Consider the following 17,516-nt stretch of genomic DNA (forward strand, 5'->3'; position numbering starts at 1 on the left):
CCCATTCCCAGCTTTTTGGGTGGAAAATAGGTATACATTGCCTCTGTGGAGGAGACAATCCTGCATGTTTTTAACCTTCCTGATTTCCCTAATGCTTACCTGTGAGCCCAAGGACCTTGGGCTCTCTACACTTCATACACTGTGGTCACGTGAGACTACAACCTAGTACAGCCACTTAACAAGTACGTACAGACGCTTCTCAGAAAACACAAGGTCAACGTACCACATCATCATCTATCAGGAATGTATAAAAGGAACCTATATCAGGATACCAAGAGCTGTGTTCACGTGCATGCTTGGCATTTATTGATTCACAAACAAATGAGTCCATCAGTTGATGAGTGGATAATCAAAACTGGACCAGAGAATGGTACAGGCTTGGGGACTGTCACCTTTCACAAAATATACCAGACTTAGACACACAGCAGTGTGTGCTTTCCGCTGCATGAAAGGGGAAAACAAAAAAGACTGCGAAGTAGATGCTGTTGCATTGGGGAAGAAGAAGAGTCGGACAGAAGGATGGATGGGGGAAGAGCGAAGGTAATGAAAGAGATAATCAAGTACGTGATGCACGAGTAGGAGTGGATTGGAAGGAAGCCTATTGTTTGGTACAATTTACTCACATCCTATATGTGCCAATTAAAGCATACTTTCAAAGACTAGTCTAAAAGGCATGAAAGTAGCAAGGGCAACACAGGAAGAGGAGGAACAGAGGTGGCAATGGGACTAGGGAATATGGTGAACATACATAATCCTCATGTATAAAATGTCATAAACTTATTACTTTTGTACAATGAATATATACTAAAAATTATTGGTGGCCAAGCTTAGCTGCAAACTATCCCTATAGTAATAGAGGGTCCCAGGACTGTCAATATTGTCAATGATGTCGGGGGGGGGGGTGCTGGGAGTTGCACACCTGCCTGGCTAGTGTTCCACCACAGAGCCACACCCCAAGGTCCTGAGGTCCCAAGGTCCCAGAACATCCTCTTTTAATATCTGGGTGTGCGTTTCTTCTCAGTCTTGCTGTCTGTGTTTCTGTTAGTTAACCCTGGTTATTGAAAAGAGGCCTTTGAACAGATTTACTCACCCGGCTCCTGACTTCTTTGCATCCAGTCTCTCTATTCTTGATATGCTCCTTATATTTAGAACATATCTGTATCTTTGCATGTCCTGGCACAGGCTTCCCATAGGTATACCTGTCACAAGATAAATTCAGAGAGGCAAGAGTCTTCCTAAAGTAGAGCCCTAAGTCCTTCCATCCATGCTCACTTGGTCAATCTGTAGCAGTAGATTGACTATGGAGTTTCACAATGACAGCAAATAGGGTCCATTAATACCACATGACACTTCCTAACTAGACATATTAACAATTTAGCCTCATTAGGAACCTCTGGGAGGGGGGACAGGATTTTCTCCCCTTCGTAGTTCTGGAAAGATTAAATGACCAAGTCAGGAACTTCAGGTAGCAAATGGGGGGCGGGGGGTGCGCTGAGAGGACTGGGAAGCATGGGAAAAGGACTCAGAACTATTCTAGCAGACTTCCTCCATCTTTTGCCTTCTTTCTGTCAGTTTCCTTTTGAGCGTGTTTATTTTAATGACAGGCAGTTATGAGTTCGGGTGTGTCTCTTCTGTTTGATTCAGGCCCCTTTGCAAATTCCTTCTACCGTGGTTTGGCTTACCGCGATTTCAGGCTTAAAGAGCAATTTCGGTTGCTGTGGCCCAGGATCCTTATTTATCAGGTACAGAAACACAAACAGAAAAGTGAGCTGTTTAAAAGTTCAACTTGGGCGGCAGCGACCGGAAGTAGAGCCGGACTGAGAACTCTTGTTTCTCTGCTCTTTCCGTCCACCCGAAATAGGTCAGGAGAATGCCGAATTTAGTGCCTGTGTTCTCGTCACATGGGTCAGGGAATCTTTTTAGGTACCTTCCTGTCTCCAAAGGCAGGAACTCTCTACTGCCTCATACAGCTAATTCTATCATTGGTGTCATCAGAATTAACATCAGCAACCTATGCAGTGAACAGTCAAGCAGTGATGGATACAGAGCCGTCAGGGACATGAAGAGGAAGTGAACAGCGTGGGGGAACATTCTAGGAGGGAAGGTCACACAGCCTTAGTATTTGTAAATACTCTACTGTGAGGCCTTATCCCAGATATTTTTATGTTCAAGCATATGCTTAAGGATAGAGGGTTAAACACAGCTAACTCACATCCCGCACACAGTCACGTTGAGCTTTTCATCTTGTATCGAGATGGCCTTCGGGACCTTTACTTGAACTTCAAATCTGGGAAGCACTATTGGGAGAGAGAGAGGGAGGAAAAACTCAGGTGGGAAATGACTTTTCTAGTTGCCTACCTGATCAGCCTCCTCCAAGAAATGGTGATTTCATATCATTGAGGTAACCGCCCCCTCTAAAGTTAGAAAGTTGAGCGGTCATAGGTTATATCCAGTTTGAAAAGCTCAGAGGTATCTACTTAAAGAGGAAAAAACCAAAGAATTTGCTTCTGAAAATCCCAGAACTCTCTGGAAGCTCCATGTTGCTAGCTGGGTAGATTAGTGAGAGTCAGACGAAGCCCAGTCTTACGCACTGGAACTTACTATCTCCGGAAGAACTCATCCCACGACAACCAGAAACTTAGGACAGCCACTTTCCCTTGTCAGTCTTCCCAAGGCGTACCAAATTCCTCCACGGTGAAGGAGTGCTCTTTCTTATCTCCTGATTGCTTTAGTATCACTATCTTGTAGGACCCCAGAATGGGCTCTGAGGACAGGCTGAAGGACAGCTGCTTAAGCCCAGTCTCTGTGGTAACATCCTTCCACTGCATAATGCGGTTCCTTTTCGGATCCTGTAAACAGGTTGCAGACTTTCTGAGTAGACAAAGTGTTAGCTGCAGTCACACATCTGAGAGCACTGTGTGTATGGCGGAGCATTTGGGAACTTGCTAATATTCATTTGGGATAGGGAGGAATAAAGGTAAAGTGGGGGATATGAACCAGTTATCTGGGGCGGTGGTGGAAGGCTGCCGACCCATAGTACTGCTACAGCGTGCCAACATCTAGTTACCGTCAGCGGACTGATTTCTCTCGGAATAGGAGATAGTTGAGTTTCTTACCTCAATGTAAGCCAGAGGAAACTGGAACAAAGGGAAAACAGGGTTAGTTTAGAATAGTGTTCTCAGTCCGGGGTCACGACCCCCTTGGCAAACCTCTATCTTCAAAACTATTTATATTATGATTCATAGCAATAACAAAATCATGGTTATGATGTAGCAATAAAAACAAGTGTATGGTTGGGGATCACCACCTGAGGAACTGTATTAACGGGTCACAGCATTAGGAATGTTGAGAACCACTGCTTTAGAAATTTCACACAGACAGCAAATTCAATAGAGTCACCGCATGGACCATATGATGGAAGTTTCAGCCAGAATTCAGCGAGTTTAATATCTGGTAACAAAGTCAATTGCAAACCAATTAACCACCACAGAGAAATTTTAAGTGTATGTTCTAGCCCTCTCTGAGTCATACGAACCACTTAATGGATAGGAGCTGAGAAATGGAGCTTCGTGGGCCCTTATCAGCAAGGTGTCTCCAATGTGCTATGAGACCCACCCTGAGGCTTTGCAGTATGGAGATTACAGAATCTATTGTTCAAATCAGGAACATTTTCAGTGTGAAGTGGGGTTACTAGTTTTAAATATATCCAGTTATAATGCTTAACTTGGGGTGTGTCTTGGGCACACATATAGCTAGGCCCACTCCACACAGGGCACTGGCTTTCCATTCCTCGTCTAATGAGCATATGCACTCAATATGCACCTCCTGGAAGCAGTTCAACAGAGCAAATCAGTGTCTAACCATTGCTCTAGGTCAGAGGAAGGATAATAAATGCACCGGAAGAATAAATAACCATAAATAAACATCAGTAACTACAAAGGAAGAAAGAGCCCTTAGCTGCTCTGTGTCTAAGGAGAGTTGCTACTGAGTAAGGCATGGATGCATGTTCAGAGGTTTTGTGGGCGAAGTGTTTCTGATCGATCAGATGAAGATCACAAGGTAGGCGGTGGCAAGGTCATTTAAGGTTCTGTAATAGCTGAGCTGTCTGAAACGGTAAACTTATTCTAGGTAAGCATCAACTTGCAGAAAACACGATCACTTCCAGCAGTTGAAGAGGGAGCAAGCAGGGGCAGTTGTAAGGGAATTTTAGTGATATAGAGCTTATTTCTGAAAGTCTGGAAGAATAAATCATGACAATGCCTGATGAAACTGTGGTGTACGTGTACACAATGAAAGTTCATTCTACTGTAAAAAACGAAATCATAAAATTTGCAGGCAAGTGGGTGAAGCTCAAGAAATAATAATGGTAAGTTTGTGGGGGCCAGCCATGATAAGCTAAGTATGAACAGGTCACCCAAAGGAAGTTCTTTATTTCCAACCATTATCACCTGCCAGAGTAGAACTCGGCCCTCGATAAATTTAATAAGAGGTCTGAGATTCAGTAGTTTACCCTGAGGTAATGCCTGGCTGCAAGAGGAACCACAAGCTGAGTTACTGGACTCCCATGCAAGAACAGACCATCCAAAGGAAATGCCTAGCATTCCAACCGCTGTAGATAGGACCACCTGCCAGAACACACCCACCAGGACACCCCTAGACAAATGTCAGCCAATCAGGGGTTCTAAACCTCAGAAATCCCTCACCCCCACCTTTACTACTATAAAAACCCAATTCTAACTGAGCTCGGGGCTCTTCCGTTAGTCCAATACATTGGACATGCGGAGAGATCTAGTTTGCAAACTTGATTAAAATAAAGGCTCTTTGCTTTTACATATGGGACTCGGTCTTCTTGTTGACTTTTATGGGACTTCATGGGTTTGGGCAGAACAAGTTCAGAAAGTTGATTGCTGTGTGTTCTTACATGTGGCGCCTCGCTCCAAATAGAGCTATGTGTTTAATCTAGAGTCTTGCGTAAGCAAGGAAGCTAGAAGAGGACCACTGGGGAGGGAAATCCCTCAAGGTGGGGGATAAAGCATGACATAGGTGATGCCAAAGCACAGGTACACTTTTCAGGGCAAAATGTTTAAACAGGGATGAGTGTGTAGGATGGGAGAGACGAGAGGGGAGGGTGGAAGGGTTAACCCAAAGAAGAATCCATGAAAAAAAAAAACACATGGAAACTCTTTTCTAAGTCAGTTAAGAAGCCTAAGTTTAAAAGGAGTCAGAAGGAAGACACACTGCAAGTCTAGATAATGCTGCTTCTGATGGCCCTGGGTCACCACACAAATGTCCTAGTGGTAGGTATGAGATAACTCCTTAGGAGTTGCTGGCCAGGGAGGCCCTAGAGACCCCCAAAGCAGTATAGGATCCTGCACTCTTCTTGATTGCCCACAATAACTAGTTGATGATATTCTATTGTGGAGGACACTGCTCACCGTGGTTGAAGGGTGCAGAGAAACCAAGCCGAGGTTCTGCTGACATCCCACCCACCTTGACTCTGCTGACTTCCCACCCACCTTGGCTGTGCTGACATCCCACCCACCTTGGCTCTGCTGACATCCCACCCACCTTGGCTGTGCTGACATCCCACTCACCTTGACTCCACTGACATCCCACTCACCTTGGCTGTGCTGACATCCCACCCACCTTGACTCCACTGACATCCCACTCACCTTGGCTCTGCTGACATCCCACCCACATTGGTTCCACTGATATCCCACTCACCTTGGCTCTGCTGACATTCCACCCACCTTGGCTGTGCTGACATCCCACCCACCTTGGCTCCACTGACATCCCACCCACCTTGACTAGCTTTCACAAGGCCACAGGGTGCTTGCTGTAGGGACTGCGGCAGGAGAGGAGACGTCAGTGTCCTCATCCAGTCGAGAACCCAAGGATCTACAACACCAGCATGCCAGGCAAGATGTGTGCCCAGTGGTAATAGTAGCACAACTTTTATGGTGGTAATCAGCTGATCTCTGACTGAATTTGAGTCTTGTTCTGTAAGATGGAATTCATGCTGGGTACTGAAAACCCAGTCAGCAATGCATGACTGAGGAAGTGATAGGCCCAAGCTGAGTGAAGACTCTTGTTTAGCTAAATAGCCATGATACCCAGTTGCCTTCTGAATAATTGATGCTAATACTCATGGACAAATACCACACACAGTTTGAATGAGAGGCACTTCTCTTTGCAGTGTGACCTGTCCTCAGGACTCTAGGCTCTCTCCATTTTCCTCTGATCTTTCTCTGTGTGCCATATTTCCTCACCTTCTAAATAAGTGGTTGTTAGGACAGAAACTGTCTTCTCTTTCCTGTTCTTCTCAAATGCTATGTCTCTATGTGTCACCCACTTTCGCCTTGAAATGCGGACGATGAGGGTGCAAATGCTAATCTTTTGGAAACAATGACTGTGGTCTGAGTTTTATAAAATCAGTATGAACCAAGAAAAGGAAGAGGCACTTATTGACTTAACAGACTTTAAAGACATCAGTTGAGCCAGACAGGCATGGTGGCACATCCTTTAATCCAAGCACTCAGGAAGCAGAGCCAGGTGAATCTCTGTGAGTTCAAGACCAGCCTGGTCTACATAGAAGGTTCCAGGATAGCCAGAAATACATGGTGAGATCATGTTTTTAAAAAAAAGTCAAGAAAAAATTTCATAATAGTCCTACATATGATTTCTTTTAATATTATTCTGAATGACCTGGCCTCATGGCCAGCAAAGAACACTAATGTAAGCGGAGACTGCTCTTTCATTTCTTGGCAGCCCATATTCAAACAATCATACAGAAACTATATTAATTATAATACTATATGGCCTATTAGCTCTGACTTCTTATTAACTAATTCTTACATCTTAAATTAACCCATTTCTATTAATCTGTGTATTAGCACAAGACTGTGCTGTGGTTTACTGGTAAGGGTCCGGCATCTGTCTCCTTCTGCAGCTACATGGTGTCTCTTTGACTCTGCCTACTCTCTGTATATATCTCTGTTTGGATTTCCTGCCTGGTTTTGCTCTGCTATGCCATTGGCTGAAACAGTTTCTTTATTAACCAATGGTAATAAAACATATTCATAGCATACAGAGGGGAATCCTATAGCACACTAAGCTATAAAGACTGTGAGTGAAGAGGTAAAATTGTTTCTATCAGACTGAGGGACCAAACTTAGACCAGTCCCTAGTCGGTAACCAGGCAGGAAGAGGAGCCACAAACAGATAATAAAAACTGTGAACTCCTGGCTTCTTTCTCATACTCCTGACCCATGACAAAGACCTAAAGGCCTACCGTAGGGTGCTTCCTCTAATACCAGAGCACTTATACAATAAACCAGTCCAACATGTCCAAGGCCAAGCCCAGGACGTACTCACCCTACAGTTGTATCTGCTTCTCTGTCTTTGTTCAAACTTATCAACCCTAAATTAGGGAAGAAAGACCTCTTAAAGTTCCTCAAAGACCCAGCCCTGGGGAGACAGGATTTTCCAATCCCCTTCTGCAGAGGGTCTTCCTGCCCATGCTCCTGCTGGGTGTGTGTTTCCCCACCTCTAATAAAAGCCTTTCTTTGCTGGCAGATTCGACCTGCTGTGCTCAAGATTTTTCTTGCCTTTTAATTCTATAACCGGCAGAGAAAATGAACCCTACTGTGCATACTAGTAGCTAGATCATTTTATGACTGGTACACAAAACCTATTGGAATTCAAGATAAGTCATTTTGACTACGGAATTCAGCGAGATCAACATGATGAAAAGTAATGGGGTACATAGAAAATAATCTTAATTGCATGAAAATGAAGGAAATGAATTATAAATTCTATCAACACCATTTATTAATGAAAACTGTGATTTGGGGAATAAGTCAATTAGGATATTCTGTAGGCTGAAGAAGAACATTGCAAACCATTAGGAAATACATAGAAACATTTGTTATTAAATGATTAAAGGTGTTATTAAACACTCTTTTCAAATCAATACATACATTATTAATATTTCAATGGCATTTCCAAGTCTAATTGTAGAATTGCTACCTGATAGTAAAATTTACACAAAACATTGAGGGGCGGTTGATGAAATTATGAAAAAAGAATTATTATGAGGACATAAATTTAACCTAAATAAAAATTAAGATGCAGTAATGTTCATGAAGCCAGAAAGTGAAAGACGGGAGGAAGAGGCAGTTGGTAAATGCTCAAGCAGAAGAACCTGGGTTCCATCTACGGAATCCACATAAAAAGCAGGGACGGGTGCCTGCTGTCATCACAGCTGGGGAGCAGAGACAGCCAGCTCTCACAGGGTCCCTGGTCAGGCCACCTATCCTGATCATCAAGCCCCAGGTGAGCCAGAGACAGAGTCAAAACCCATGGTGTTCAACACTCAAGAAACAAAACCTAAGATACACGTGTACACACGCACACACACAGAGAATGAACATGTATTACGCACAGACACACAAAGTACTAGGAAGTGAGTCAAAAGTCTATGCTGGGAATTCAACTGTGTCACAAGCCTACAGAGCTAGGTAAAGGGATTAAGAGATTGCCCATACATAATGTGTATATAATGAAGGATGGAGTTAGACTTACCTTGGTCTGTACTCTTAAAGAAAACTGACCTCTCCCAGTAGCTATCAGTTAGCACCAGCGCCTCAGCTAGAGGTGGGATTTCATGAACATCTCTCCTCTCCATGCTAAGGTTTGGTCTGGCTTGATCTTGCATGTGCTTGTGCATGCTAACACAATTGTAAGTTCATATTTGTGGCCACCATGCCGAGTCCAGAGGACTGTTCCCTTGTATTCATTTACTACCTCTGTCTCTTATACTTTTTCCTTCCTCTCTGACACAGTAATCTATGGTCCTTGAGAAGAGAGGGTGTTATTCATATGTTTAATTTGGGCCTTCATATTCCACAGTCAAGCTGCTGCTGATTGGAGCCCTCATCCCTTCCGTCTACTTTCATGGAGCTGGAAGGTGCTATGCACACCACAGGGGGTGGGGGTAGGAGTGCAGGGGGGCGAGGAATCATCGATCTTACCCAGCTGTGAACCCTATAAACTATGAGAACCACTGGTCTGGCAAGACATGCCCACGCTGGTACAATAGTAACACAAATGTCATGGAAGTAACCAACCACTCTCTGACTAGATTTAAGTCCCATTATGCAAGATGAAACCCACATTTGACAACACTGTCGGGTCAAGAACCTATGGCTAGATGTGTCATAGGCCCTAAAGGAGAATCCATTGTTGTTATGCTGCTAAAGGGCATGGTATCAAACCAACTGTTACCGATTGATCTTTATACTTAGAAAGCACCTCTCAGTCCTCGTCAGAGAAGCTTCTATTTGTAGCAGAGAGTGGTTAGCACAGACACCCACAACTTGCTGAAGTACAGAGGATTAGAGACTGGTAAATGCTGTTTTATACTTACGAGAGTCCATTTAGGGAAGGACCTACGTGTTAAATACAAAGTTGCTATTAGACTAGAAATGAATTCTTCAAGAATGGCATGACGTGACAGAAACGACAAAAACATGATGAAAAACATGATTAAGCCAAAAGGTTCTGTACAGTAAAAGTCTCCATGAAGTATAAAGAAAGCCCAGAGGCTCTTAACCAGTAACAGACTGCAACATAATAGGCAAATGAGCAGACTAGAAAGCAAGATCAACTCATACCTTAGCAAGGGGCTAGAAACGAGAATATTTCAGTAACATTGTGTCTTCATGAACCCACCAATAGCCACATGTAAAAGACTCACCAACTCACTCAGAGGGTGCAGATTTATATCCATAGAGACAACCCGGAATTTGACTGGACAAAGAGAGAGAGAGAGAGAGGATTTCCTAGTGAGTTCCAGACCCAGGCCTTCTCTGTGCCATGTTGAGAATGGCTTCTTACTTTTGTTGTCCATAATGGAGCTTCACACCTGTCTGTCCTGGCTTGTACACGGGTTTGTCTGTCTGGACAAAGACGGCATTCACTTTGTTCCACACCAACATCATATTCTTCTTGCTGAATTCGTGTTTTGGTCCTTTAATGTGGACAGACAGGTACCCCCTCTCATAGGAAGATGAGACTCTGGGGAGCTGAGAACGAGAGGAACGCAAAACCCTTCACCATCTGATCCTTTGGAGGGCTGAGAGTCCCTCTGCTCCTTCCACACCACGGGAAGGAAGGGAGGCCCATCAGTTTTTGTTTAAGCATTTTGAGGAGGAGAGTACATCAGGAAAAAAGTAAGAAAAGAAAGCACAATGTTTCATATGAGTTGATGGAATCAACAAAGACACAATCATTTATATGGAGTACGTGCTATCTTGACTGAGAATTAGGTCTAACTCTGAAACCAAGGTAGAGTGAAAACTAATGTATTAATGGCAGTAGGAATTGTGTCTTGATGATAGGTCCAGAGAAGAAACCCAGCACTTTTCCAGGATATCAGTTACACAAAGGAGATGTAGTCCTGACTAGTTGGACTGCTATCTGAAGCTCATAATGTACTAGCAGGAAGTACTATGAAGTGGCAAAATCCTTTGTCCTCTGGGTGGTGGGATTTCTGAGAGACTTCAGTGGGAAAGGAGCATATGCACAAGTATTGGCTCTTCCTATTTTGGGGTGGGATAATCTGTGTTATTTGTTTATTGGGTAAATATTCTGAGTTTCTATTGTTTTGAAGAAGTAGATGTGTTTCTAGATTAATCTTTCTCAGAATGATGTAAGTACATTAGATATCTGCACACATATGTACATAAATACAGAAAACAAGTTGGTACCGGTTCCCGTACTCACAGTGAAGGAGACACAGTGGAACAAGTCCTTGTCAACCACAAGCTCATTGAACAGATTTCTGCTTCCTGAGCGAAACTGCAAAGAGGCTCTGACAGCCACTGTCTCATTCAGGTCGTATAGATGGAAGCAGATTTTCTCAGGGGTCTCAGTGTAGAGCCGGGTAGGGACCAGTGCCATATACTTCCTGGAAAGGAAAGAGTTCGGGTCAGCTGAGGACAGGTATCATTGTCTATGACTGGAGTTTCATTGCACTAATTATCACCATCGATATTTCTACAGCTGAGATGGCAGGTGACACCTGATACAGTAGAGAGGTCAGACAAGTATCAGTTTTTGTAATAACCTGGCTTCAACAGTGATATCCATCAAGACAGGTTCAAATGGCATGTACACCCTTCACTTAAACAGCTAGCATTCCAGTTCTAGGAGTTTTTAAAAATCTTTTAAAATGAAAACACGGAAAGAATAATTATTATTTTCATAAAAATTTATGAAGATTGTTCTTAATTACCATATTTAATTATTGAAAAATAGTTCAGTGCCTTGTTTTTATTTCCAGGTACTCTTAAACCTAAGATTTATAATGTGACTGTGCAGTCCAGAGTTGCACGATTCATACATGTTACACTTGAGCAAGTGCCAAAGGCTATCTGTAGAAATCATTCTCTACCTTCTTCTTGAATCCGAGTTTTTTTTGTACCCAAACTTGCCCCAAATCTAGCCTGTCATTACTACATCATATAATGCAAAAAAAAATTTAACAGGTTTCTTTGATTTTTACCACTTTAAATATACTTTTTTGATCAAAGATAATAAGAAAAGCCACTCAACAATATAATTCTGATAATGTGGTTATTTGGGCACCAAGTAACAAGTTCTACTGGCAGTTTAAAAATTAGTTTAAAAAAATTACATATAACAAAACAGGTATCAAGCAAGAATTACAGTTATAACATTTATATCTACTTTATCTTTTATCATAACTAAGGAAAAATATCTATCTATTCTTCAACTCCACCAAAGACCCCTGAAAGATATAATATTACCTAAGTTAACAGGAAGTGCATTGTAAGCAACTTCCAAAACTCTGGAATTGACAGAGACATCTTGCTGCCTGGACAATCACCCAAAGTTTTTCTGTAACATTGGGGCATCCATCTTCATCCTACAGGCCCACAGTATCCAGTAGACTTTCCTATGAAGATCTTGGAAACCCAAAGATCTGTTCTGCATTGTAGTGGCAAATTCCATCAGTTGCTTTCTTCTGTGTCCTGCAGAGTGTCTGGCAGACTGTTTTATGAAGCAGGAACCTCAAAGGATGGTCTCACCTTTAGGCAAGTCCAGCAGTCATTTTTCTGTGGGTCTTCCCTATCCATTTCATACAGTATAATATCAAGCAGTCTAGGCAAGAGTAATGTTTTTTTTTCCCCAAATGGCCAACAAACTCCATCAGGAGCCTCTTTGATGACCATCATTCTCTTTAAATATATTTAAGCTGTCAGGAGCAGATGTGTCTCATTGTCATGAAAAGTCTTAAGTTAATAATTTAAACATTTTAAATGCCATATTCTGTAGGTCTTTAAAAGGTTTGAAGATTATCTAACTGAAATATATCTCTATATGTCTAAAAAGCCTAACTAACAAGTTTTACTATTACAGATGACTATCTATTAACCTGTATTTCTTAATTATACATTATATTTTGGAATGAGCTGCACAAACATAGTACCTTAACTGATATATATATATATATATACACACACACACACACACACACACACACACACATAATTGATCTTAAATTTGTACCAATAAACCAAGATCCATGCCAATGCAAAGTATTGATCTCTATAGTATATCCCCCTTTAAATGTAAAGAAACATTTATAGCCGGGCGGTGGTGGCACAAGCCTTTAATCCAAGCACTAGGGAGGCAGAGGCAGGCGGACCTCTGTAAGTTCAAGACCAGCTTGGTCTACAAGAGCTAGTTCCAGGACAGGCTCCAAAACCACAGAGAAACCCTGTCTCAAAAAAACAACAAAAAAAAAAAAGAAAGAAACATTTATAAACAATATTTGGAAATTTGGGAGTAGCTTTCTCCAAACTGCTTCCTGTTTTTTATTGGGCAAAGTAATTTTGGGGGGATGTTCATGGCAACCTTTTGGGGAATCTTGATCCATCAAACCACATTAGTCTGGAAGGAATCCATAGGTTATCATCTTCTGTGGAAACAAAAGAAGAACCTCTTTTCCAAAGCAACAAATCCTTAGACCCAAATTTGGAAGTCAAGATACCTTTATGTTGGTTTAACTTAGCAGTCCATACAATGAAATGTCTCTCTGAACTTAGCTCATTTACAGTAAAAAATTCAAAGAAAACATAATAATATACATAATTCAGACTCTCTGTGTATATTCCATCTTTACATGACTTATTTTTCTTTACTCCTTTAATCAATGACTGTCTGTACTCTGTCTCTTTAAAAACTTTATTAAAATAACCATTTACTTCCTTTTATAACTGTCTATATTCTTTTTCTTCTCTCTACCAAGCCTATGTACATTTATTCAACACTGTGACCCATTTAGAGGTCTTTTTTTCCTTCTGAATCTGTCTTTATTGTGTATCTGTAATCATTTTCTGACCAGAACCATTTCTTAAAATACAAAGTAGATTGGCTAGGACTAAGGCTGCTTTGCCTTTTGGCTCCACCCATTCCAACATGGTGGCAGTCCATTCACTGCTTCTGAGACTACTAGGTGGGAGCCATGCTCACAACCTCAACTCTGGTAACCAGTTGATCCATGTTGCCACCAAGCAATTTGCAGCATACTACCCACAAGTCCCATTCAAGTGCTTGGCCTCCTGAAAGAGCCAGAGTTGATACTGGCAAAAAGCCACCATTTCGAAACCATGCAGATTTTTTTCTTTTTCTTTTTTCTTTTCTTTCTTTTTTTTCTGCTGCTGCTGAATCATGCCTCTTAAAGAAATTATGCCTCTGCTTTCTTCTAGCAAGCAGAGCCCACCAGAGAAAATGATGCTACCAAAAAGCCACCCTTAACTCTGTTCTTTTGTGTCTAGGACTCCTTTCCAAACTTTCTCAGGTTTTATGTGGATTTAGTCAGCCCCACATTGGTGTGCCAATTGTTGGGGAAGGCTGCTTGCTTGTTCCTGGCTGCCCAGACTCCCAAAATAATCATCTAGAAACTATATTATTTGTAATACTCTTTGGCCAATAGCTTAAGCATATTGCTAGCTAGCTCTTATATCTTAAATTAAGCATTAAGAGGACCTTGGTGGTACTCACGGTTGTCCATAGAGTGAGGAAGCAGAAGTCAGGAAGGCAAGAAGAACTGAAATAAGACATTGAAGAGCCTGCTTGCCCTTCCACATGGTGTAGGAAGAAAGGACAAGAGGATGGTACCTATGGTGTTCTCTTCCCTAATAGCATTGCGGAGATTCCTTGAAACACAGTGGTCTATTTATAAGTGCCCTGTGCAAATAGGAAGCTCCACCCTAGGTGGCCAAACAGAGAAGTGGAATTTTGCAAGAGTTCTCTGTTAGTGTCACTGTATTCAGTGGTGTCCTCGAAACAACTCAAATAAATTACAACAGTCTCAGGAAAAGTGCCAGAGCAGCTGTGGATGGTGTTGGAAAAGAGTCAAGGTCATAGAATCTTCTAGGTTTGAATTAGAGCAGATGTTCTCAGTCTTAATACTACTGAGCAATAAATCTTTGCAGTATGTGGCTGTGCCATGATTGTATAACATTTGCTACCTCACTGCTTCTAGTTACCTGGAATCTTAGCAGTATACTCCCTGGGAGAGGACATCTCAGTTCCCCTCTTTCCTTGTTTGAGAGTCACTCAAATAGTCCAGGTTGGAGATTTTCAGTTCTCCTTTCTATGGTCATTCAAGTGTCTACTTTTATGGGTCTTATGTGTAAAAGGGAGACTGTGGATACTGGGAAAGCCCCAAAACTCACCTACTACAAGTTATTGTGGCTAACTCTTTTTAGTTAGAGGTTCACAGACCTCATCTAGTGGTACACTTGAGAAGTATTATCCCTACGGTCTAACAGGAAGCCCAATATAATCTGCGCAACTGAAAGCAATTGCTTTAAATATTAAGGTGATCGATATTTGGGGTGCACCTCATTTCCTTTGGAAGGACACTAAGGTATGAGCTGGAAAGCACATTAGCATTTCTATTCTAGATAATGGAACTGTTTATTTTTTACAAAGAACTTATGATATTGGCTTGAGGGAAAATTATAGCATAAGCTAAATCAACTATAACCTTAAGACATTAAGTAAAAAGAAAGAACATGCTAAAAGGGGATGAAGGGCAAACATGTAAAGGTTGAAAGAAAAATTAACCTGATTGAAAGAAAAATTAAATTCATTGATTGACCTCTGAACCCCAATTAATCATCAATAGGAAGCTTCATCAACTCCTGAGCTGGTCTTTTTTCTTCAAATTCCACAGAAACAATAATTGCACTTTTTCATCTCCTCTCCCTGATCTTTATTTTGATCATGACAATGAATGGCTTTAAATTCCCATAAGATGATGCTCGAAGTGATGGATATACAAATATAAAGAGGTGCTAACAGTGTGGGATAATATTTGGTGGCAGGGCAGGTTTAAGATGGCATGACCCAGACTCAGAACTCACAGGTGACTTCTTGTTAGAGAACAGACATGCTATAATGATTTACTTGAAGTTTTCCAGACAGAGGAAAAAGCAGGGTACAGATCTGAGTCTTAAAAAAGCATATGAGAAGGCTTAGAGACCAGGAAAGCATTGGCATGTCTGAAATGGAAATGTTTCACTGGAATAATGATACTCAATAAAGCTAAATATATATATATATGAGGGTCTATGGTAAGGGGTATAACCAAAAGTGAATTTAAATAATCAAAGAATATGAAAAGTTTTCTGTTTAGCATGATAGCTTCTGCAGTGCCTTGAAAGGATGACTAGACGTCTAGAGACCCCACTGGATGACTGGTGTAGTTTCTAGATAAGCCGTGATGATGTTCTAAGCTGAGAAGCTAGGAGTCAGACAGACTCACTGGTAGGTAGACAGAGAGATGGGTAATAAAGGTGGCAAAACTCCAAGATGACTGGCATTTTTCTTGCTGTGGTAGTTGAATAAGAATGACCCCTAGAGGCTCATCTATTTGGGTGCTTAGTCTCCAGGGAACGAACTGTTTAAAAGAATTAGAAAGAAAGTATGGCTTTGTTGGAGGATATGTGCCACTGGGGGTGGGTTTGAGGTTTTGAAAGTCCATGCCACCAGAATCTCTCTCTCTCTCTCTCTCTCTCTCTCTCTCTCTCTCTCTCTCTCTCTCTCTACCTATGGATCAGGATATAGCTCTCAACTATTTCTCCAACACCATGCCTCATGCATGTGATCATGTTACCTGCTATGATGATAATGGATAACAATCTCTGAAACTGTAAGCAAGAAATTGATACCAGGGGTTGGAATTTTTCTTGATGGGTCTGGCCACTTTGAGATGGTGTAATGTGAACTTTGGGACTTTGAACTAAAGAAGTGGTTGAACACTTTAAGTGACACTTACAAGGGTATCCTAGTAGGAACATGGACAGTGGTGCTGAGGGCAATGTAAATTATGGCAGCCTAGCTCAAGAAGCTTCAGAGTGGGAGTCTACTAGTGAATGGCCTAGAGACCATTCTTGTAATATTTTGGAAAAGAGTAAGTCTGCTTTTTGGCCCCATCTTAAAAATCTTCTTGAGGCTAAATTGAAGACTTTTTAATTAATGGCATTGGCAGAGGATATTTCAAGGCAGCCTAGTATTGATTCTGTCATGTGGTTATTAGTAATCACTCTTATGTAGACTTATCATGAAAAAGAGACAGCTGGACAAAGAGAAACACAAAATGTCCACTTTGAGGAGAAAAGAAATACCAGGAAATGTAATAGAGCAAAGTCCAGAGCTCAAGGAGATAAAAAAAAAATTCAAGAAAACCTGATTGAAGCATGATTAGTAAAAACTCAGAAACAGAAATTGGGGTTCAGCCTGAAGAACTGAAAAGCAAAACAGCCAATCATTGGCTCTTACCTCTACCTCAGTCCGAAATGGCGATCTTGTCTCCAGGAATCTCAGAATGAGACTGTCTGAGAGCTGTCTCCTCCCATTTTATAATCCTCTGTAGGGCTGGGATTAAAGGCGTGTACCACTACCACCTGGTTTTTATGCCAAGTTAGTGTGGTTTCTGGATTAAAGGTGTGTGTCATTGCTGCCTGGACTGTAAGGCTTGCCACTGACGCTAAATGGTATAAGGGAACTAGTGACTTCAGGGCAATACTCTGCCCAGTTAAGCTTCCAATTTGTGAAACAGCCGGCGGTGGTGGTACACACCTTTAATCCCAGCACTTGGGAGGCAGAGGCAGGTGGATCTCTGCGAGTTCGAGACCAGCCTGGTCTACAAGAGCTAGTTCCAGGACGACAGGCTCCAAAACCACAGAGAAACCCTGTCTCGAAAAACCAAAAAAAAAAAAAAAAAAAAAAAAAAAAAGAAACAGTATTAAAAGAAAACAAAAAGTAAAAACAAACAAACAAAAACCTTAAGCCGTGAAAGAAGCAATCAGCAACAGAAAACTGATGCAGACATAACTGAAAGAAGTGGCCCGTGTTTTAGCCCCATCAACCAGCAGAATTTGGCAGCATCAGTTACATGGTTTGATCTTTAGAGTCAA

The 17,516-nt window shown here is 41.7% G+C and overlaps 1 protein-coding gene across 1 annotated transcript in view; it reads right to left on the reverse strand.

Moving 5' to 3' along the window:
* LOC130870526 (murinoglobulin-1-like) overlaps positions 1-14,177 on the reverse strand; it is a 56,835-nt gene extending 42,658 nt beyond the window's left edge. Inside the window, exons 1-8 of the mRNA XM_057763357.1 lie at positions 14,092-14,177; positions 10,786-10,969; positions 9,926-10,085; positions 9,758-9,810; positions 3,117-3,137; positions 2,681-2,849; positions 2,213-2,297; positions 1,091-1,199 (exon numbers count right to left, since the gene is read on the reverse strand). Coding sequence (XP_057619340.1) covers positions 1,091-1,199; positions 2,213-2,297; positions 2,681-2,849; positions 3,117-3,137; positions 9,758-9,810; positions 9,926-10,085; positions 10,786-10,969; positions 14,092-14,177 — 867 coding nt within the window. The remainder of the gene's footprint in view (positions 1-1,090; positions 1,200-2,212; positions 2,298-2,680; positions 2,850-3,116; positions 3,138-9,757; positions 9,811-9,925; positions 10,086-10,785; positions 10,970-14,091) is intronic.
* Between the last annotated feature and the right edge of the window lie 3,339 nt (positions 14,178-17,516).

The sequence above is a fragment of the Chionomys nivalis genome, chromosome 1, assembly GCF_950005125.1.
Source record: "Chionomys nivalis chromosome 1, mChiNiv1.1, whole genome shotgun sequence".
NCBI lineage: Eukaryota > Metazoa > Chordata > Mammalia > Rodentia > Cricetidae > Chionomys > Chionomys nivalis.